The sequence below is a fragment of the Schistocerca nitens genome, chromosome 2 (genome assembly GCF_023898315.1).
Source record: "Schistocerca nitens isolate TAMUIC-IGC-003100 chromosome 2, iqSchNite1.1, whole genome shotgun sequence".
Classification (NCBI taxonomy): domain Eukaryota; kingdom Metazoa; phylum Arthropoda; class Insecta; order Orthoptera; family Acrididae; genus Schistocerca; species Schistocerca nitens.
Genome location: NC_064615.1, coordinates 206611330 through 206635687, shown reverse-complemented (window position 1 = coordinate 206635687; position 24358 = coordinate 206611330). Strand labels below are relative to the sequence as shown.

Genomic DNA, 24358 nt, shown 5'->3' with positions numbered 1-24358 from the left:
GAGCGACGAATCACAGTACACAATGTGGCGATCCGATGGCAAGGTGTGGGTATGCCGAATGCCCGGTGAACGTCATCTGCCAGCGTGTGTAGTGCCAACTTAAAATTCGGAGGCGGTGGTGTTACAGTGTAGTCGTGTTTTTCATGGAGGGGGCTTGTACCCCTTGTTGTTTTGCGTGGCACTACCACAGCACAGGCTTACATTGATGTTTTAAGCACCTTCTTACTTCCCACTGTTGCAAAGCGATTTGAGGATGGATATTGCATCTTTCAACACGATCGAGCACCTGTTCATAATGCACGGCCTGTGGCGGAGTGGTTACACGACAATAACATCCCTGTAATGGATTGGACTGCACAGAGTGCTGATCTGAATCCTAAGAACACCTCTGGCATGTTTTGGAACGCCGACTTCGTGCGAGGCCTCGCCGACCGACGTCGATACCTCCCTTCAGTGCAGCACTCCGTGAAGAATGGGCTGCCATTCCCCAAGAAACCTTCCATCACCTGACTGAACGTGTGCCTGCGAGAGTGGAAGCTGTCATCGAGGCTAAGGGTGGACAACACCATATTGAATTCCAGCATTATCGGCGGAGGGCGCCACGAACTTGTAAGTCATTTTCAGCCTGGTGTCCGGATAATTTTGATCACATAGTGTATAATAGTGAATTGTTATCAGGAACCAAGAAAGTTAGATTTGTGGCTTATCGAGTTATGGTTTGAATTCTATAACAGAATCTTAATTTACAATGATAATAAATAATGCTCAAGCAAGAGGGAACTGGGATGATGGGAGAGGAGAGAGGGGTGCAACGAAATGGACATAGAAACCAGAAAGAAGGAGACAGACAAAGAGAGGGACCAGAATGAGATGAAAGGAAAGGGAGAGGAGAAGATGGACATAGAAAGGGGGGAGTAGATGATGGACACAGAGAGGGAGAGTGAGGGGGGGATGCGAAGATGGACAGAGGGAGGGAGGAGGAGGTAATGCACAGAAACAGGAGGAGAAGGGGGTGGACAAAGAGAAGGGCAGGAGAAGAAGGACAGAGACAGGGGAAAGGAGATCAGGACGTAAGCAAATTCCCATATATATTAGAGATGTGTGCTTTCTTTTCTTTCCATTTAACCAGAGTCACCCCCAGAAACATGTCCAGGAACAGCTAATTACTTAATTGAAATAAAAAATTTGGATAAAGAATTATCACGTGTTTTGTGAAATTATTTGTCTCAAAGAAATAAAATACATTAATGGAACATCTGAACTGCACTTTAATAATACTCAAATTCATATATAGCAAATGATGGGCTATGACCTTTTGGATTCTGAACATAATCAAAAAGGTTTCGTTCTGATAAATTTAAAAAGTTCACACTAACTGAAAGACTAAAATTTAAAATAAATAAATGTTTTTCCAATCTGTTATTTTTCTTGAAATGAATAACTGGTTTTAGCTCAGTCAGAAGTTGCATTGAAATGTATATTTTTTATTTCTTAATGGTGGGCTAGTTACAGACACCTGTGTCCATTTTCAAACCATCCATTTGCACAGAATCTGCCTCTGCAGTAATCAAAGCGATATATGGGCGTCTTAACAACAACAAAATGCACCTCATGGGACATTAAGCTGTCGCCTGTAATTGTCACACTTACAGAATACGTGGTGTGAAAATGGACTCAGGTGTCAGAAACCAGTCACCATCAAGAAATAAAAAATTTACTTATCAGTAGGGCCCGGATTTTAATGACAAGTCATATTTTTTTATGAACTATAGGATGAATTTTAGAACAATTTATACACAAATCTAGGCATTTTAGTGTCGAAAAATGTATTTTGATTTTGTATATAAAGTCATATTTCAACAAATTTTAGTAATAGGTCACATTGCGGCTAACTTTTAATATAATAGGTCATATCTCCGTCAAGTTTTGCCAAAAATTCATATACCGTTTTTCCCGTACCTTACGGGACACACGAATAAGAAAATGAATATGTTCCTCACGAGACAATATTTTACGTGCTATTATGAAAGATAAAAAGATAAATTAGTACACAGCATTATTTCTCAGCACTGTAGCAGAAAATCGGTGTACCACAACTGTCGTTTAGCAAACATAAAACATTGTTGCACAGAGTCGACAATACGCTTTCAGAGCCAATAAAGGTGGCTTCTGCCGTAATAATCAAAGCAGTCGCAAAGGTGTTCCCAGTAACCAGTTTGAATACAGCCTTTGCCTTGTTCAACATGCCTAAAGCAAAGTGCTCCGACAGCGTGAAATTGCCAGGATATGTTCGAGAATTTGGAGAGAAGTTCTTTAGTACTGATGGGAAAAAATTATTTTGTAAACCGCGTGCAGTTAAAGCTAGTGTAGAAAAGCGCTTTAATGTGCAACAACGCTGTAATACCGCTAAACACAGCAGCTGTGTGAAACGAAGTGCTGAAAATAACAGCAGGCAAATGCTGTTATTTGAACAGATAGGTCAATCGTCAACCGTGCAATCATTCTGCAAGGATGTGTGTGAGATGATGGTGTCCTGCAACATCCCATTGGAAAATCTGAAGAATCCACGCTTCAGACGGTACTTGGAAAAGTACACAACATATCCAGTTCCAGATAAATCTACACTGAGAAAGAACTATTTATCCGTATGCTACAATGATGTGCTCAACAAAATACGAATTACTATTGCTGAGCAAAAGATCTGGCTGTCGATAGATGAAACTACGGATATTAGTGGGCGATATATTGCAAATGTTGTTTAAGAACTTTCAGCACTGCAGCGCTTCAGCAATCGTAAGTATCGAAATAATTATGAAAAACCCGCCTCAATTGCACAAGCTACCTGGTGTTTACCTAGGTTTCAGCGTGGGTAACTACGCCTTCTTCAGAACAAATATAAAACAGCTTGCCTAAATGGGCATAGTCAAAGGCTAAAATCAACACCTACAGCGGCAAGACCCCATAAAAAATTTTACAAACACACGGTACATATGTACCAAGTCAATAATATTACTTACCACAACCCTGTGTGTGCTACCTCGCCCCATCCAACGCACGATGGTCACAGGATCTCCACCAAACTGAAGCACCGCATGCTGCGCACATGCGCGGGTATTGAAATCGTAGCGCATGCGCACGGCCAGGAAACGCTCTTCTTATGCATGGGAGCGGGATTACAAAGTTAACACGGATCGGGACCTAACTGAATGCCAAAAGCTGTCGCACAAATAGCAAATTGAGCAAATGATAAAAGTGATTATGCGGGAATTAAGACATATTTAATAACAACGCACGACAAACTTTGTGCACGGATGGTAAATTAGCCACAAGCTAATATCGAGGCCCTAGATTTAGGTAGCAATTACAACTAGTTTTCTAGTTTCAATGAGTTTCATGATAACATCAGTTTTACACTTGAGAAGGAATCCTTTACGAGGTTCTTGAACTATTTGGATCTCACGTTGACGGTAGTGGATAGCCGTATTGAGTTTAATATATATCGGAGAAACGTACTCTGAAAATATCATTTCTGCAGATTCGGCGCATCCGCAAGCCCATAAGATGGCCTTTTTCCATTCGAGTATACATCGAGCTACAGCTACGGCTGCATTAAATATGTCTTAATTCCCGCATAATCACTTTTATCATTTGCTCAATTTGCTATTTGTGCGACAGCTTTTGGCATTCAGTTAGGTCCCGATCCGTGTTAACTTTGTAATCCCGCTCCCATGCATAAGAAGAGCGTTTCCTGGCCGTGCGCATGCGCTACGATTTCAATACCCGCGCATGTGCGCAGCATGCGGTGCTTCAGTTTGGTGGAGAGCCTGTGACCATCGTGCGTTGGACGGGGCGAGGTAGCACACACAGGGTTTGTAAAAAATTTTTATGGCGTCTTGCCGCTGTAGGTGTTGATTTTAGCCTTTGACTATGCCCATTTAGGCAAGCTGTTTTATATTTGTTCTGAAGAAGGCGTAGTTATCCACGCTGAAACCTACGTAAACACCAGGTAGTTTGCGCAATCGAGGCGGATTTTTCATAATTATTGCAAATGTTGTTGTTGGTGTTCTAAAAGTTGATGGCCCTGGAGATATGTTCCTGCTAACGCATGAAGCTCTCGATAGAGTAAACAATTCGACGATTGCTACTTTGTTTGACTACTCTCTGAAGCTACTGTGGCCGGATGGTGTGAAAAGAGAGCAACGTTTTGCTGCCTGTAACAGATTGTGCTTCATGTATGGCTAAAGCAGCCAAAGGGCTTCAGATTCTCTACCCCAGTATGGTGTACCTCACTTGCCTTGCATATGCGTTGCACAGAGTTGCCGAAGAGGTGCTACCAGATTGCCCTGGCATGGACAAATTAATTTCCTGTGGCAAGAAAATCTATGTGAAGGCTCCGCTATAGGTGCAGAAATTCAAGGAACAAGCACCTCCAACGCCCCTCCCACCTAAACCTGTTCGTACACGATGGGGTTCTTGGCTTAATGGTGCTGAGTATTACTGCACCAACTACACCCAAATAAAGACAATCTTCTGTGAGCTTGATAGCGATGAATCAAGTGCTATCAAAATTGTGAAAGAGGTTTTTACAGATACATTGTCTCGAAACATGGCATAAATCAACGCAAATTTTTCAAAGCCATCAAACGACTGGAAGCTGTTGGCACTCAGCTATGTGAGGCCCTGAGTATTGTGCAACATGTGCAGAGTGAGTTGGTTCGGGCTCGTAGTCATGTGGCTGACAAAGTGAAAACCAAATTGCAAAGTATTCTCCTACGGAATCCTGGATATTCTATACTGTGCAAAATTAGTGACCGTCTTTCAGGGGATGCTGCACTATTTGAAGATACTGAAACAAAGCTGAACGCCAGTGACCTGGCTGCCTTCAAATACGCTCCAGGGACGTCTTGTGAAGTGGAAAGGAGCTTTTCCAGGTGCAAAACTATCCTCAGCGACAACTGTAGGTCTTTGACAATGGAAAACCTGAAAATGCACCTTGTAATCCAGTGCAACTTTGCAGATACTGAAGATTGACATACGGTATTAAATAATGTGAACCGCTTTAAATACTATGTAGAAATTAAAACATTGTTTTACTGTTTCGATAGATGATCTTTTCACTGTACTTTGTGTTTAGAAAATAAAACATTCAGACATTCAAAAAATAGGTGCAAATTAGCCACAAATCCTACAGAAAGAAAGAATTATACTTACAGTATTTTGAGAAGTGAATTTTGTATTTCTTTATGGTGAATAAAAAATTAAATAAACAAACAAGAATTCTCTAAATAAACTTCTATTAAGTCATATTTTATTTTTTAAGGTCATATTTATGTAAGTTTTAGGTCATAAATGCTTGCATATTTCACTTTCTTTTAGGTAATTAAAATCTGGGCCCTACTTATCAGTGCCACTTATGACAGAGCTACCACTATTTTTTCAATTGTAAGACAAGTTCCGGACATATTTTTCATTTGCAGCATGTTGCAAGTTCCTGTTATTTTTCTCTTGGGCAGATCATTTACCAAAATATATAAACTTTTTACTCTCAGTTCTTTTCTCAAGTTTTATTCAGAAAGCATGAAATATATTTAAATATTGGTCAGTATTCTATTATTACTAAGAATGTACAGATCACGAGAAAACAGAGAAGTTGCAATGTATGTTGTAATTTCATATCTAACTTATCTTTTCCACAATTACTACAGCAAAGAAACTTTTTATTACAAAGTAGCTACATCTTGAAGTAAGGAACTTTTGGTATTTCATTTACATAGCTAGTTACTTCTGTTCGTGAGATATTTGAGATTTTCTGTAACCACTAATTTTGTCGTAATTGTGTTAATTACTTTCAAGCAATTAAATCTTCTTTGGCAAAATTAGACTTCGTGTTGATCACTTTGTCCAATTGTCCATTTCCCACTCTTCATTTGAGTATGAAAATTTCGAGAAAATTCCATTGGGTACTTTGTAGGGAGTCTTTGTTTTTTGCTCCACACGAACATTTTTCCAATAAATAGCTTCAGAATTCCCCTCTTTCGACATGTGCTATTGTTTTTCTGTATATATTAGCTTAAAAGATCACATTTAATAAACATGGGACTTTCTACATGTAGGTAACAATATAAGAAAGAGAATTTACTTACTTACGAAGCCAGCCAACTTTCGAACATTGGTAACTGACAGTTTTCCACTTGACAGCAAGTAATCACAAAGGTAACCAACTGAGATAGCTAAAATCATTCGACAAACATGAGGGAGACCAGAGAAAAAGCCAACCTAAAGAAACAAAAAATATGCACTTAGATAACATCAGCATGTATATTAAGTTTGTATCAAAGATTATGATGTAATACAGTAGCCAGTCTCCTAGAAGTTTGCGAAATCATTTGGTTAAATCACAAAACAAAGAATCACACACAAATGGGAAAAATGAATGAACTATTAATGTCTCTTGTGTTGTATGATCAAACTAAAATATTTAACGCAATGACTGTAGTATCTGAAATATCTTCACTGCTAAAAAGTGATGCTGTTGCAATTAAATGAACAATTAACATTAAGGAAATTTTGAAAAGAGAACAATCAAATAGTTATTGCTGTTTGAATTAAACTTTCTAAATTCAAGGTGTTGATGTTACAGTGTGAAGTTAAGCTTTTCACAAGACAGTGCAAGAATTTCTTTTGAAGTCCTCTTAACATTCTTTTAATGATTACAGCAGTGTTCATAAAGTTATAAAACAATTTCCTCTTTTACTCAGTTCAGCTGTATTGAGTCACATTTTGCTTAAGTACTTCTTCATTACAAAAATACAAAATAAACTTTCCTGTCATATTTATGACAAAAGCAAAATGTGTTAACACATTTTTGTACTCATTTTCTCATAAGGAGACACTGAGTGCAACAGAACATGGAATAAATAAATGAATAAACATCTTGGGTCCAAAATAAGCTGAACATAAAGTGAAAGATCTTCCTTTTAGCTCAGTGAAGAATGTGTAGAAATGTTTTGAAATGTTAATACAGTGTGCCAGAAAAATATCTTAATTCAGACACATAAGTCTCACTTAAATTATCCAACTGGAATAGTTGAGTTTGCACAGCAGAACTAAAAATAAAAGCCAGCTTCCTGGGTTCAAGTTCTGCAGACAGTTTAAAATTAGCAAAAATATTTTATGATCGTTATTGTTGTTGTTGTGGTTTTCAGTCCTGAGACTGGTTTGATGCAGCTCTCCATGCCAACCTATCCCGTGCAAGCTCCTTCATCTCCCAGTACCTACTGCAACCTACATCCTTCTGGATCTGCTTAGTGTATTCATCTCTTGGTCTCCCACTACGATTTTTACCCTCCACGCTGCCCTCCAACGCTAAATTTGTGATCCCTTGATGCCTCAGAACATGTCCTACCAACCGATCCCTTCTTCTAGTCAAGTTCTGCCACAAACTTCTCTTCTCCCCAATCCTATTCAATACCTCCTCATTAGTTACGTGATCTACCCACCTAAGCTTCAGCATTCTTCTGTAGCACCACATTTCGAAAGCTTCTATTCTCTTCTTGTCCAAACTATTTATCGTCCATGTTTCACACCCATACATGGCTGCACTCCATACAAATACCTTCAGAAACGAATTCCTGACACTTAAATCAATACTCGATGTTAACAAATTTCTTTTCTTCAGAAACGCTTTCCTTGCCATTGCCAGTCTACATTTTATATCCTCTCTACTTTAACCATCATCAGTTATTTTGCTCCCCAAATAGCAAAACTCCTTTACTACTTTAAGTGTCTCATTTCCTAATCTAATTCCCTCAGCATCACTCGACTTAATTCGACTACATTCCATTATCCTCGTTTTGCTTTTGTTGATGTTCGTCTTATATCCTCCTTTCACGACACTGTCCATTCCGTTCAACTGCTCTTCCAAGTCCTTTGCTGTCTCTGACAGAATTACAATGTCATCGGCGAACCTCAAAGTTTTTATTTCTTCTCCATGGATTTTAATACCTACTCCGAATTTTTCTTTTGTTTCCTTTACTGCTTGCTCAATATAGAGGTTGAATAACATTGGGGAGAGGCTACAACCCTGTCTCACTCCCTTCCCAACCACTGCTTCCCTTTCATGCCCCTCGACTCTTATAACTGCCATCTGGTTTCTGTACAAATTGTAAATAGCCTTTCGCTCCCTGTATTTTACCCCTGCCACCTTTACAATTTGAAAGAGAGTATTCCAGTCAACATTGTCAAAAGCTTTCTCTAAGTATACAAATGCTAGAAACGTGGGTTTGCCTTTCCTTAATCTTCCTTCTAAGATAAGTCGTAAGTTCAGTATTGCCTCACGTGTTCCAACATTTCTACGAAATCCAAACTGATCTTCCCCGAGGTCCGCTTCTACCAGTTTTTCCATTCGTCTGTAAATAATTCGCGTTATTTTTATGATATGTATAACAAATAACAGACTTCATTTCACTTAAAACCTGGCAGTGAAGTAAATTCATCATCTCCCAAGTAACATGGGAGGGAGGAACCACGAAGTAGCAATGGTAAGTTTAAGCTTCAAATCAGTGCGACAAAGAACTTAGAGAGATTAATTGCAACAGCATTGCCTGCCAATGGCAAGTGACCATTTTGGATCCTGATCTATAACAGTTAGCCTGTCAGAAATTTTCACTACTCATTTGGCTCATATGGTTGATAATAATTCATTAACTATGTAAACAGTTGGTAACTTTGCAGAGAAACATAATAAATTTCAGTTTTTTATAGGCATAACATAAAATGAAGATGGGATAAAGCTTATAGAATTACCTTCTGCACACTCCATCCATGAACATTGCGGAAATATGTAGGTGCTTGTGTCAAAATAGTGAACATTCCCCATATACATCCCCATTGAGGCAATATAGTCACAAAAAGTGGCCAGTTTGTAAGAATTTTAAACCATGGAATAGGAAGCTGCAACAGAAATTTGTTTAGTTGCATTTTATTTGCGAGGAAGAATTATTAAATTATATATTAATCATGGCTTATAACAAAACAGCATCATTACTTGTTGAAACTTGTTGGTCTTTAATTAAATGATTCCATGGCCTATCAAATACATAAATAAGTACGCTAACAGTCCACACAAATCATGATTATACGTATAAGGAAAATTTTGGGTGATTATATAAGGAAAATTTTGGATAAGTCCTGAAAATTTACAAACCGACTTTTCGTCATGTTGATTCCGAATTTAAACTTCCCCACCTCGGATGTTCCTCAGAAATGCATAGAAAAGATTACAAAAGAAATATGATATCTAAAAATTTGCTCACAATTTGAAAAGATGCAATTTTATAGTAAAATAATTTTACATTAAATCAAACAAGGCTCAATAGTCCATGATTTTGATCCTTACGATTTTTTGAAATTTTCTCATTGCAGCATTCTGCTATAAGCATTCATGAGAATTTCAGTAATTGTTGACTCATTGCTTGATATTGTGGAATAGTTTTTCTTGTTTCCTCTCACTTTTGCACAATATAAAATATTTCTTGCGTTCCTACTGAACTGCCACTTTCAATGGTTTATTGGTTTCTCCATCACTATTAAAAATTTACTGAAATATATTACTGTCTTGGAATATATTAGTAGATGATATCTGTCAAGTTTTATGACCACATTTAAAAATTTGAGATTTTAATGTTGACTTTCCATGATATCTTGGTCCTTCAGGTAGAATGGCTAATCAAATTGCACCCCAGTAATTTTCCACTATATACAACAAAGGTCTGAAAATGGTGTCACAGATATTACAAGGGCTGTTTAAGATTAGCTTTCAAACGAAAAACATTTCATAAGGAATACTGTTGCCGAATTCGTCCAAAAATCGGTCCACCCATGGAACATCCGCCTGGCTTTTGATTATATTATTATGTCACAAATTAAGCGTTAAAGTAATAAGAGCTTCTGAAAATTGATGAGAATTATGAATCTCTGTTGTATTAGCTGCAACTAATGCGACATCGTTATTTGCTCGAAAGGTATTAGTTGAATAGAACCATAAGTCCGGTATCCTTATTGTGTTGTATATTTTAATTGAGAACAATTACACTTCCTGTAATGATACAAACGTTATCCCCCATCGTATGTAGTGTTTTGCACATCAAGCAACTGAGCATATGTGAAGTAACTTCCAAGAATCGTAATGTTTGTCAATATGTAATAATAAACCTTACTGCATTCGCTCATAATACTTTGGGCAATAGGAGTCGACTTCTTCTTCCTCTTAAACCTCATATTTTCTCTTCACCAAAACAGTATCAGTGGAAATGTGGAAAGCATCATGAAAAATCTTCCTGTAGAAAAGGGTCCTTTGGTGTGTATTGTGCATTAGCGATAGCCTCTGACAAAGTTTACAGCGACCCTATGAAAAGTTCAGATGTGTTGCTGTTCGTCTAAGGATGATTTCTGCTGGTACCATGAATCTAGTACGATGTTCTAACTTGGTCTTTTGAAGCGTTCAACGTGTTTAGTGTTTGGATATCTCCTTATCCTTATGTCACTTCCAAACTTTCTAGGAAGGTGGGATTTTACAGTTTTTATGTCCAAAGGAAATTTATCTTCAGTCTTGTCCAGCAGATCATTAAGAGCATATTGGTAGTCCTCACTAATATTTTCAAAATAACAAAAAAAAATCTACGCAACTACCTCAGTTTCATTCTTAAAAGATCTAGTTCTTTTCTCTCTTCACCATGGCCGAGTAGAAAGTTATTTAATGTATAAAAAAACAGATTGCTCATCTGCTGCCGTTAATTCTGGAACAAGTGTAATATATTGTGGTATGTCTCATCCATAATCATCATCACGTTTTTAGCTAGTTTCTGTATATTCCCCACACTTTTATTTTCTGTGCATTGTACACAAAATTGCATTTAGCCCTGAGAAGTCGGTTTAGATCAATCAGGAACATCGATGCGATGATATGTCCACATGGAAAATAGTTAGGCGGGTATAGATGAACATAACTGTTTGGCCTGGTCGCCTTGTGGAACTCTTTTTACAAGAGACAACCAACTTGTCACTGACAAGTTCAGTGGACAAAATATTTGTTCCCGTCCGTAAAAGAGCACATTGGTCGATTTCAATCAGTATTGATGATATAGCACTGGTACCCGGTAGTCACGTGATCCCCACCACCTCATTACATCTTGGCAACGATTTGATGTGTATGTGCCAGTCAGTTGTAGTCTATGGAATCTTATAGTCTATGGAATCAGCCCAGTAAGATTTGCCAACAAGTGTACATGACAGAATGGAAGAAAGAAGATATCTTATTTGGACATGCCCAAGCCCACATCTTGAATGAAACTGTATACTTTGTAGGCATAACAATGCCTACTCTATTAATTCATCAAACCAGCACACTATAAATGTTTATTTTTAATATAGAGCTCGATACATAGGTCTTGGGAATGACAATATTTTTAATTGCTGTGAACTCTCTGACATTCTTAATTTCATTGTTTTAGCACATCGCAGATGCAATTAGTCTTAAAGGTCATAGCGCTTGGTACCATAAGATTATTACTTTATATAAATTTATAATTTCTGGGATATTTTAAAACCACTATGTATATGAGGGTTGGAACTTAAATAGTGGAAACTATATATTCACAACCGATACAAAAGAGTTACATGTTTGCACCTATTACTGTCCTTCAAAGTAGTCACCAGTGTTGTGTAAAACCCGTTGCCAGTGATGTGGAAGGCGTAGTATACCGTTAACAGAGCCTGTTCAGTTGATGGTGCGAATGGAGCGGTCTAAAGTTATGATGATTCTCGCGTACGACTGTGTTGGTGTTATCCTAACGCATTACGTTCCTCCACGGCAGACCGTCAATGCACAGTATTACTGTTTGTCTATGAAGCATCACCTGCAACCAGCTTTGCGATAGATGCGGCGACACTTTCTGCGCAACCCACCCATCATTTTGCACCAAAATGCGCCGGCGCATACAGAGCAAGCTGTGGCTGCTCTGTTCGGTCGATGGGACTGGGAAGCACTGTACCATCCACCATACTCCCCTGACTTAAGTCCTTGTGACTTTGATTTGATTCCGAAGATAAAGAAACCACTTAGTGGCATCCGCTTCAGAACTATTCCAGAGATTCGACATGCAATAGGCCGGTCCACTCACACCATCAACACAACAGGCTCTGCTAAGTGTATACTACGCCTTCCACATCGCTGGCAACGGGTTCTACACAACGCTGGTGGCTACGTTGAAGGACAGTAACAGGGGTAAACATGTAACTCTTTTGTATCGGTTGTGAATAGATGTTTGCCACTATTGAAGTTCCAAACCTCGTACACATATATAGTTTTACATCGCCTCGGTTCCGAGAGTTCTGGAAACTGTACAGAAGATTGGAAGAGAGATCAACATAAACATCATTTCCGCCCTTTTTATTGCTCATTAAAATCACACATTGCATGTTACACCACCATACAGCGAGACCTTCAGAGGTGGCGGTCCAGATCGCTGTACACACCGGTACCTCTAATACCCAGTAGCACGTCCTCTTGCATTGATGCATCCATGTATTTGTCGTGGCATACTATCCACAAATTCGTCAAGGTACTGTTGGTCAAGACTGTCCCACTCCTCAACGGCGATTCGGCGTAGATCTCTGAGAGTGGCTGGTGGGTCACGTCGTCCACGACGTCCTGTGGCTGCACAAATTCATTATTCAACATGGTGGCATTGCTGTCAGTGTTCCTCCGAGCCATAATCCATAGGTAGCGGTCATCCACTGCAGTAGTATCCTTTGGGCGGCCTGAGCAAGGCATGTCATCGACAGTTCCTGTCTCTCTGTATCTCCTCCTCGTCTGAACAACATCGCTTTGGTTCACTCCGGGACGCCTGGACACTTCCTTTGTTGAGAGCCCTTCCTGGCACAAAGTAACAATGCGAATGCGATCGAACCCCATTATTGACCGTCTAGGCATGGTTGAACTACAGACAACACGAGCCGTGTACTTTCTTTCTGGTGGAATGACTGGAATTGATTGGCTGTCGGACCCCCTCCGTCAAACAGGCGCTGCTCGTGCATGGTTGTTTACATCTTTGGAAAGGTTTAGTGACATCTTTGGACAGTCAAAGGGACTGTGTCTATGATACAATGTCAACAGTCAACGTCTATCTTCAGGAGTGGGAACTGGGGTGATGCAAAACTTTTTTTGTCCATAATAAATTGTTCACCTTTTACACGAGATAAATTCTCTCGAGCTTCCAGCAGCATCAAGTGGTTTACAATCGACAACTTTTCGTCCAAGTCTTCTTGGCCTTTGACAAGTGGCGACTGTCTTTTGGTTGCTGCTACTATCCTCACAACGCCGCGCTGCCTTCCGTGACGCCGCTATCTAAGGTAATGCTTTCGTTGCGAGCCCTCCACGCCCGCTTCAACCTTCCGATGGCCAGGTCCCAAGCCGCGCTTAGCTGTAGGCCGCCGTCTTTATTGAGGGTGTTGCTACAATCATTTACGTCGATCGCTTCTTTTATTACGCTATCCTGGAAACTATGAGTCCATGTAATAAAAGATATCTCTTTGAATGTAATACGAAGTCCGTTTTCTAGAGCGTGCTCTGCTACCGCTGATTCTTCAAGGTACTGAAGACGCAAGCATCTCTCTTATTCTACACAGCGGTGTTCAATAGCGTGTACAGTCTGTCCGACATAAAACTGTCCACACTAACACTATATTTTACTATCCCTGGCGTTACATCGCCTTTCACAAGGCTCATAAGTTGTCGAATTTTTGTATGACCCCTGAAGACCGAATCGATAAAGGCAAAAGTACAATTTATGCAATTAAGCTACTTCTACCTTATATAAATCATAAAAAGCTGCTGGAATCATCTGTGATTTATAAAAAAGCGTTCGACTGTGTGAACCACTCTCTATTATAATGCAAAAATAGAAAATTACGGTCTGTACCTTACAGTGGTGTAAGTCATATTTGACAAAGAGACAGCAAAGGGTAGTCATAATGTCAGACAAAGGAAAATACTCCTCTAAATGGAGAACTATCTCACAGGGAGTAACACAGGAATCAATTCTAGGCTCAGTAGTTTTTCTTTCCCACACAAATGGCTTACTCATAAACATAAATCATCATTCAGTTTTATTCACTGATGACACATCAGTATTGATAGGAAAAAATGCAGAAGAAATTCCCAAAAATGTCACAAAAACTCTAGAAAATCTAGATGTGTGGTTCCATCTAAATGGCCTAAAATCTAATATTTCAAAAATATAGCTGATACAGTTGAAGACAAAAGAGTCAAAAATAAATGACACTCATATTGTGCATGGAAATTCGGAACTATAGGAAGAAGAATGTGTCAAATTCTTAGGAATGTAATTGGACAGAAATCTGTCATGGTCCTCACATATAGACAATTTAAAAAATAAACTGAGCAGCCTGGCATTTTCTATGTCGATCTTAACCAGTTCACTGCCATAGACACGGAAAAGGTAGTGTATCATAGCTACTTTGAGTCAATAGCGAAATATGGCATTGTATTATGGGGGAATGCTAGCAATTTGACAAAAATATTAACTTCAAAGAAATAAATTATGAGAAACATGTGTAATGCAAATCCAAGAGAATGTTATCAGCCAATATTAAGAGACCTAAATATGCTAAGTGTTCCCTCACTTAATTTATATGAAATAATTGTTTTCACAAGTAATAATCCAGAATAATTTGCTCCAAATAACTTCTGGCACAGATGTGAAACTAGAAACAAAGAAAGTTTCGTGCTTCCTACACAAAGGCTCAATCTTTTCTCGCAGACTCCACGATATTTGGGGATGAAAATATACGATAACGATAAATTATGAAAGACAAATTTTCAAAATACAAACTAATTCAGTAAAAAGAAAATTATTTGCATCTGGTACAAAAAAGCTATTACTCTATTGATGAAATTTTTCATGATGATCTTACCATTTGAGCAGGATAAAAATTAATAGTTTATATATTCAGATATTTCATAGTTCTAGTAAATGTTGTATTCCATGTATAACCTAGTATAGTTATAGGCTTGACGAGTCTTCTGTACAATAAATCAATGATTTGACATGTATGTAAGAAACAATAAAATTCTAAGTCTGATTCTGATTCGTGACTAGTAGCAGAAGAGTTATTTTTAAACAAACCCATTGGTTTCACAGTCGCAGGCTTTCACAAACTTTTTCTCATTGGTTTCACAGTCGCAGGCTTTCACAAGCCTTTTCTAATGGCTTAGTTTAAAATATAGTTTTATTATTGTATCTCGTCAATACAAAGAAATTCGCATTTTATGCTAAGAGCATTGCTGTAATGACAACAGAATGATGTGGCCTAAGACTTCACTCTACATGGTGAGTACCAATCAATTTTGTGTGTGTTTTTAATCTAAAAGAGATGCACCCCTCTTCATGATGGTGTTGCGTGTATTTTAACGGAAATATAATATCACCTTTCTACATTCAGTATTGCTGGTACCTAAAGATTCTGCACTGCAGTTATCAGCACAAAATGGTTCATTTACATGGTGAAAGTATGTAATGTTTCTATTATCGGATGCATGGATAACATCCATGTGTGAGTAGCCAAGTGATGTTGAGGAATTAGTCAAAGGTAATTTGTGGTTCCACAGTGTCTCACTTGCTACTACAAATGTTGAATATTAATGCAATACTGGCAGTGTTCTTAGATTCTACTAATGACAACAAAAATATACTTTAGCACCTGTTAAGTGAATTTCAGGAAGAAAGTAACAGTCTTTCTCGTAGCAGTTGAATTTCAGCTTGACAGTACCTTTTAATAAAGGAACTTATGTATCTATTCATCACATCTATCACAATGTCTTTTAGTACACCGGCAGAAAGCATAATTTCAATATTCGGTACAAAATAGCTTTAATATTTCGTCTTATTTAAGTCGTGTTTGATGCAGGAGAGAAAATGTTAGCTTTCAAATGAGCCTTCACAACTCAGCATCCAACACATCACACAAGAGCGTTGAAACTGTACTTTTTGGAATGTGGTATATATTGGAGAGATGACAGGTAACTGCCAGACGTCAAATATCAAAGTGTCACCTGTAATTTCATTCGAGTAATTACTGCCTCTCTAATGTGTGTATCGGATTTTTTTAATAGAGCTTGATACTCATTTCAACAGGTACTCGAAATTTACTCTTATTATTCGAAAGTAGATTTCAAACTAATTTTAGTTTATGGGTGGTATTACACTTATATGTGTTTGATCCCCTGTGTTATTTCTGTCAAAATCCACTTCCATATCCCACACTCGTGATTTCTCTTCTACTTACTGGATACTTGGCTGCATTATAATTCTATAACCCGAATGACAACACCTGTATTGGTCCGAATAACTTCCGTTCACACCGTAATGGAAATGGTACCACAAGAATTGTGACAGAAGAACATGGGAACAACAGTACACATCACCAATACCTCATAAGCCATTATGTCACTTGCTGTGACATCGCTTCAATTACATGTAGAAACCCCCTTAGTTGTTCATAACTTGTGTAACGTAACCTGGGTTTGATATCTAAATTTTTCATAGTATGAGAGTTGAAGTGTGAGAAATTTATCATAATATTCATACGCTCGCACCTGAGGAAGCTTTGACGCTTGAATGTAAGATGTACTGTAGGTCAAAATGTCTACGTGCTAAACCCGAATTTTGTTTGACTTGCTCAATAACTGTTTTGTTAAAAATGTAATAGACTGTAGCTTTATTAGTTTTAATGTATTCAAATTCCTAAAACAAGCAATAGGGTGAGTAGCCTTCCGCATGGGGAGTGCCATGTGCAAAGAGCACGAACAAAAGCGTAGGTGTGGAAGACATGGGAGAGTCGTTATGGCATAAGCACGTGCGTGAACAACGCTGGTGAGATCCGTCTGGCGAAAATTTTATGTTTCTTTTCTAACGTGCTGGCGTCAAGACAGAAGGTAGGTGGGTTGGATGACAGGAAAAATCGTCTCCAGAACGCAGATAGTCGGAGTGCAAGAATTCCCGACCACCTTGATGGCAATGTGGGGAGCGCCTAACTATGGCAATAATAACGTCCAAATACACAAAGACGCACATGTAACAATGGTCACTAGTACGAAGATCTGAAGACATTATGCAGCCGCCAGTCCATCACAACTACGGCATCTCAACTTGTAAACACAAAAGGTAAGGCGGAAAACTGTTAAAGAACTTTCAGAAAGGTTCAGAAAACCGCCTGTCAGTAATTTCAGTTTGTGATCACATTAGCAACAAAACAAGCAGTTGAAATTCTTGTAAAGTTATTTTAACTTACACAGCATAACTCTCTTATAAAGTAAATTCAGTTTAAGTATCAGCATAAACACCCAAATGAAATATAAGCACAGTATAAAGACAAGATCCTGTCATTTAAAAACAGTTATATTACGATGTCATATCTCTTTCAGAGCAACTCCATTAGTGAAAAGACAAAATGGTCGCTTTTTATAGGTCATTTGTTTAAGAAATTATATTCTAATTACTGAAAAAAGTAATTGAAAATAATTATTGAAAGTTAACATCAATTCAGTTCATTCATGGACATAACAATAACGTTGCATCGGTAGTACGTACGCTACGAATAATAAGAGTTCCGTTCACTTTTTCATCTCTTATTTGAGTACAGATAGAAACAAAATTTCATTTACGCAAGTAAATTTTCCGTAGTACAAGTGAGTAAAGTCGTCCAAGGTTTCCTAAAAGTAATTTCAAGTTAAAATTTCAATACGTTCATGTTTCGTTCAGAAACGTAGAACAAAATTTGCTCTTTCAGAGTTGGCGACCGATCTTAGTAGAATTAGCTAATTTTTTTATAGGAGACAATATATGGTAACTGATCAGTGGTCTCGTTGGAGCTGACTGATATTGTCTGCCGTTATGACCTCTAACCGGAATCCAAAACGGACAGAAGAGTCCGTAAGGTACATAGTGTAACTGTGTACGAAAAGTAAGATAGAGTTCTATGTAGGATAGAACCTCCAATCAACATTGTGCCTCGGTGGTCAAGTTCGTTTAACCATATATTTTGTGCCTGATTCAAATTAAATATTTTCATTCGGAACACGTGTCAAACAAGTATACTATTTATTATCTAATAGTACTAGATTAAGTGGGAATAGTGTGTGCAGTATTTCGCTGTGGCTAAACTGGGGGAAGTGACAGCGAAATACGAAGTAGAACGCAAAGAACAAGGCTCGCAGCCTGCGCTTTTATGAAAGAGAGCAGGGGATGTCGGTCAAGGCAGCAAAAAATTGCCGAACGATCAGATGAATAAGTAGTATTTGCCTGCCGATTCTAGCCAAATAAAAAAATTCAATCGTTCGTCGATGCAAACAACAAACACAGTCCACAGATGAGAGTAGGGGTAAGGAGAGCCACTTGTATTTGACATTACAGGGGTTGGAATATATAATTACATTGGAGACGAAAGAGATGTCAAAGTAACAACACACAAGCAACGCAATTTAGGTTTGTCGTTAAGGGTGCAACTCTTTAGACTCCATTCCAGTCACATAACAAATAATAATATCAATAAAAGTAAATTATTTTCCCATTGCAACAGAGAAGAAAAACAGTACAAGTAGGGCCATTGCAATTGACACTAAAATATAAATTACAATTATGCAGACACCTTTTTGCACAATGCAAAAATTATATTTTGGAAAAATTTCGAGGATCAGCAAAGTCGAACGTAGACGCAAAATTAAAGAAGTGATCTGAAGTGGAAAGAGTTATTCTGGCTTCAGTTTTCAAGAATTAAAACGAATATCTCGTGTGGAGAAAGTACGGCAGCTAACGGAATCGGCAATGACTGCCGAAATAGACGAGCACAAGATTTTTTACTTTATGTATTTTCTATGGATCCTTACGGTACAAAAACAGTGTGTGTGTGTGTGTGTGTGTGTGTGTGTGTGTGTGTGTGTGTGTGCGTGCGTGCGTGTATGTGTGACGAAACATTTTTGTGATATTTCAAACTATTGGTAATCTAAAAAAAAATGATGGTATCAAACTAGTTTGAGTCAAGAGACCGGGGATGGGAACAATTGGGAACTAACAGAAAAAGATGTCGAGGTAATTTTGAAACATTTCATTAAAAAACTGAACGAAAAAATAAACTGCATAAAAAAGTATAGGACTATCTGTGCAGTGAACTAAGTAGTACACTGGAAGAAAGCCAAAACTATTTCTGTACTGAACTGGGTGGACAAATTAAAGAACATTCAAAGACACGGAAAATAAGTGGTACCACTGATAAAATGCGAAATTAACTGCGTACTGCTATTCTAAACAACAACATTCAGACTGGACAAATAAAATTCAAAATACGCGAACTAACAAATATCGTTGAGCCGAGAAGGAAGTAATCAAGCGATCAAACTGATTCAGTTTTAAGAAACGAACAAAGTAATGTGGTTGCCATGGAACACGTCTATGTAGCTGATGCATTTCTTGATGGTGACAATGTAATTAACTCATGTTATGACTGAATAGAACTCACTGTTTTAAGTGATGTAGATCTCAGTGATGACAAGATAAAACACTTTATGGTCGTAAGAGATCAGTATTTAACTAAACAAAATGAAGAGATTTTATTTGAGATCACAAAAATTTATAAACTTACATTAAGTTATGTTCAACTTACACAAGTTAACCCTAGTATTTGCTAACTACCAACTGTTGTCTACTCAGGGCTGAAACAGTCACATGATAATATACATTTAGTCTGCGAAAATTAACAAAATTTTATGAATAGCGCAGAAAACATTGAGGCACAAGATGTACTAAATGCAGTTATTCCATGGAGTGACTACACATAGAAACAGAGGTCGTTGAAAATGCAACTGAACTGTCAAAATAGACGATTTTTCAACAGAATGTAATGAAACATGTAAGACCTGTTGGATGTGGTGGGGAGGGGAAGTTGTTTTGAAAAAGGTATGGACTAGCGAAAACTCTAACTGTTGAATAGAGATGATTACTGCCACTGGTCGCACAGAATTAAGGGAATTCTCATAAGCTGGCATGCGGTTGACCTGGCATGGGAAATACACGTACAGTGGACGAACGAAAAGCAAATGAAAAGGTGACGGGAATTATGCTAACAAATGTAGATGATAAATCATCTGATGATATACCAGATTGGAAAAGAAATATGGCACACGTTGAAAAAATTTCATGCACAATGATTTATGGGACGGAATGCTTGCATTAGAGGAATATGAGAACATCGAACAGAAAGCGAACGAATCGATGGTAGACTACCTTGCGAGGCGCAACGCATTGTTGTTCAAAGTAGGCTCCGGCATAGAAATACACTAACCACCACATTTTTTTTATATAATTGGCATGAAAACAGCAAATTTTTTGTTTTCGTGTGTGCTGATAACGAAAATGTAAACGAAGATGCAAGATTAGCTCTCGTTTTGATAGTACAACTTTACGTTATTGCCTATATAAGCTTTTTCATGTATTTACCTTGGTATTAGTCCTCGGAGAAACGTCACCGAAGGCACCGCTTTGCCTAGGGTTTTTAGTTTTCTGCTAATGATTCCCGGATTAGTGTCGAGCAGTAATCGGATAACATTGATGCACTTCACTTTCCCTGGTATCTCATTTTCCGAAATTTGCTGGTGGTATCGTTCTACTTGTTCGTCGGTTACAGCAGCACAGTTCTTTGGAAAAAAAGTCTAAGTGGGAATCTAGGAAATATTGCTTGAAGGGCATGTTGCACGCCAGTCTTTTGCAGCAGTACAGAATATTTGCCACATGATTCATATAATTTTCTGCCCTCTTATTTCCTAGAAAGATTGTTGACAGTCGAACAAAGGCATAACAAGCTAATTTCTCGTCACCTGTCAGAATAACGAAGCAATGCTCATATTTATACTACAGTTTGCATATCTGAGGACCTACGAAGATCCCATCTTTCATTTTCACCCCACTAAGACGCGCAAATCTTGCGTGCAAATAGAGAAATGCTTCCCCAGTTTTGTCCATGACCTTAACGAAGTTTTTCATTACACCCTGTTCGATATGAAGAGCAGGGAGCATTATGTTCTTGTATTTGACAAGTGTTTCGTGCGTAACGTTGTGAGATCCTGGTAAAAGTGATTGACGCTTAGGCCAATCTCTCTTTTTTATAACGAAGTGCTTTGGCACAGAAAGCAACAGAATATACTGTAGACTTGTTGTAACCCAAGTAATATGCCCATGACTTTCAGATCCCCGGAAATCTGCCATTTAAACTCGTCATAGTTAAATCACAATAACAACTGTTTTGTGTTATCACATGTTTCTTTCACGAAAGGTCCATAACCAATCGGAGTGGATGGTAACACGTTGCCGTTGTGCAGTAACACGTACTTGAGCCTTACTTTGGAGGAGTCGATGAACAACCTCCTGTGATCTCTTTTACAGTCAATACCCGTAGCATGTCCCTGTACATCACTACAGAATATCAAGTTCTTCTCACTTTAGAAAAATGGAAAGAATGTCATATGGCGGTTACGAATTGCAGTCGCATTTACCGTCTTATTAACAGAATTCCACTGTTGTAGTCTTGACGCGTATCTCTCACTGGTCATCAACTTTACTCTGTGTTATTTCGTGAATCTCTGTACAGTCATCGGTACGCACAAAATCTGATCTTTCGAAGAAATGGGTTCTGAAGGTGATGGTGCAGCATTAGTTTCACTACCGCCGCCGGCCGAAGTGGCCGTGCGGTTAAAGGCCCTGCAGTCTGGAACCGCAAGGCCGCTACGGTCGCAGGTTCGAATCCTGCCTCGGGCATGGATGTTTGTGATGTCCTTAGGTTAGTTAGGTTTAACTAGTTCTAAGTTCTAGGGGACTAATGACCTCAGCAGTTGAGTCCCATAGTGCTCAGAGCCATTTGAACCATTTTTCACTACCGCCTTGTCACTATCACAACCAGGTGAGCCAGGAACGAGCCCGCTGTCTTCGTGAGGCACTGGTCGTATGGACGACAGTATGTTAGAATATGTCAAGAAGGACTTTTCCTCTTGGAAATACCGTGTGATAATGGAGTTGTCATACAAAAGAAACAATCATCCATATGGTCTGATGGCTCTCGCCAGATCATGACTATAGAAAAACCCGTGGAAGATCTTTTACGATTCAACCTCGATTGAAGACTTAAGATACGCAACATACATAAGGAGACTAGGGCTTGTCCTGGTCCCCGATTTCACAGCAAAAGTACAGTCTGCAAGTATTCCTAATGATGACTTCAATGGTCTCCTTTGAGATTTCATTGTAACCTTCCGCAAATGTAGCAAAAATTGTCAGCACCGTTTACGCGTTTGCAAGGCATATTGGAATAACAATGACCATAGGTGTTTAAATACACTTCTGTAACATGTTCTTCCAGCACACGAACAGAGCACAGCTTGTAACAGACTGAAACTACGCTGAAATTGAAACATGTTCCACTCGTCCCTTTCCCTTCCCTTTGTTGCTACGAGCCTGGGCTGAAAATGGCGACAAAATACATGTACACGCAGCTTTTGTCGCCTGGAACTTCATCACTCTGTCTGTTACCAGCGGGATTTCGAAGAATATAAAGGAAGGGATTGACAATGAGTGTAATAAAATACACTTACAATTAAATGAATGCCTCTTCAAATTGGAAAATAAAGCTAATTCGAGTTTTTGGAAATTTGTGGTAAGTTCCTATGGGACCAAACTGCTGAGGTCATCGGTCCCTAGGCTTACACACTACTTAATCAAACTTAAACTAACTTACGCTAAGAACAACACACACGCCCATGCCCGATGGAGGACTCGAACCTCCGACAAGGGGGAGCCACGCGAACCGTCCAAGGCGCCCCAGACCACTTCGCGTGGCCCGAGTTTTTCATTCTTTTTCGTTATCAGCGAGGTCGATACAGTTAACAAACATTTATTTCATTCCAGTTGCATTTTCATTGTTGGCTAGTGTTATCGGAGAAGCGAGCAGCTCTGCTTACCCTGATGTGCAGATTTCTGAATACGAAACTTTTGCAAGAAGCAGTGGCGGATACAAATACGTGGGGGGGGGGGGGGGAGGCGCCCCCTCCCGACCACTTGAGGGGCCGCCCGCATTGTCACCAGTCAGCCCGCACGCTACTCTTTCGTCAGTCGACTCCACTGAATCGAGTTTTAGTTGTACTTTACTATGTACCACGCGCGTCAGCGTCATCGTATTTTATACGTTCCTGTCTGGCACATAGATAGCTAACATATACCTACGAGAAAAATTGCGCCCATTCTAGTGACCTCGATACGTTATTCTGTCTGGCGTTTGTTCGAGAAAAGTCGTTAATATTCCACTGTTTTCTTGTACAGAGAACCTTCGATACGTAGCGTTATAAATACGAACTATTCGCGGAATGGGAAACTAGTTTACATTCAGAAGCAGAAATATTAAGACTGAAGAATGAATAAGTAAAAAGTCCTAGTTGTAGCAAGCGCAAGTGTGAAGATTAGTCAAGAGTGAGAGTGATCAGTTGATCGTGAAGTATTAATAATAGTAATTCATAGTAATTTCTCAGTAATAATATTTTTACTAATAACGTAACAATAGTTTTCCATACCTCACTCGTAATACGAGTTAGATGTGGGAAACTATTGACTTTCGAGTAGATTCCTAAAAACGCATTGTTACTATATAGGCCCTCTATCAAATGCACTAGAAAGGAACGGGATAGAAAATAAAAGTTCCACGCACATAAATTGCCAGATGACGTCATCATGACACATTTGGAAAGAACTGTTTTTATTCCAACACTGGGCCGTGTTACGACTGACATGAAAGAACGTTTTGCTGAAGAAAATATTTATCATTTAAAATTCAACATACTTTTGCCATCACGACCACTGAAACATGACGGTAATGATCTGGCACATAAACTGAATCAGTGCTTAACTAAACTACCGTTCTTTAAAAAATAATCACTCTTTTGTGATTAAAAAGAGACTAATGGGAGAGATTCTGCAATACAGGTAAACGAGCATAAACGCCCTTATGCAAGGGTTGCCTATTTGTCCTAGATCTGACTATCCTACTTTGAACACGCTATACATGATATTTGCTTGTCTGTCTGCATCCATGCTACAGTAGAAACAACTGCGGCGTGCAAAGACATGACTTGAGGTCGACAGTGAAGGAGGATCGACTTAATGGCTTAGCTCCGTTGAACACTCGCCCTGACATTGATTGTCCTATTGACGATGTAATTAACCAATTTGACAGGAAGAATGGGCGC

General features: G+C 38.7%; 1 protein-coding gene across 3 annotated transcripts in view; it reads right to left on the bottom strand.

The window, feature by feature from the left end:
- LOC126235912 (sialin-like) overlaps window positions 1–24358 on the bottom strand; it is a 163039-nt gene that overhangs the window by 25942 nt on the left and 112739 nt on the right. For 2 of the 3 annotated variants that reach the window (XM_049944864.1, XM_049944865.1), the window contains 2 exons: window positions 8806–8952; window positions 6144–6276 (listed from right to left, as the gene is read on the bottom strand). In XM_049944864.1, the coding sequence (XP_049800821.1) occupies window positions 6144–6276; window positions 8806–8952 (280 nt within the window). The remainder of the gene's footprint in view (window positions 1–6143; window positions 6277–8805; window positions 8953–24358) is intronic. The other variant, XM_049944866.1, reaches the window with a different exon arrangement.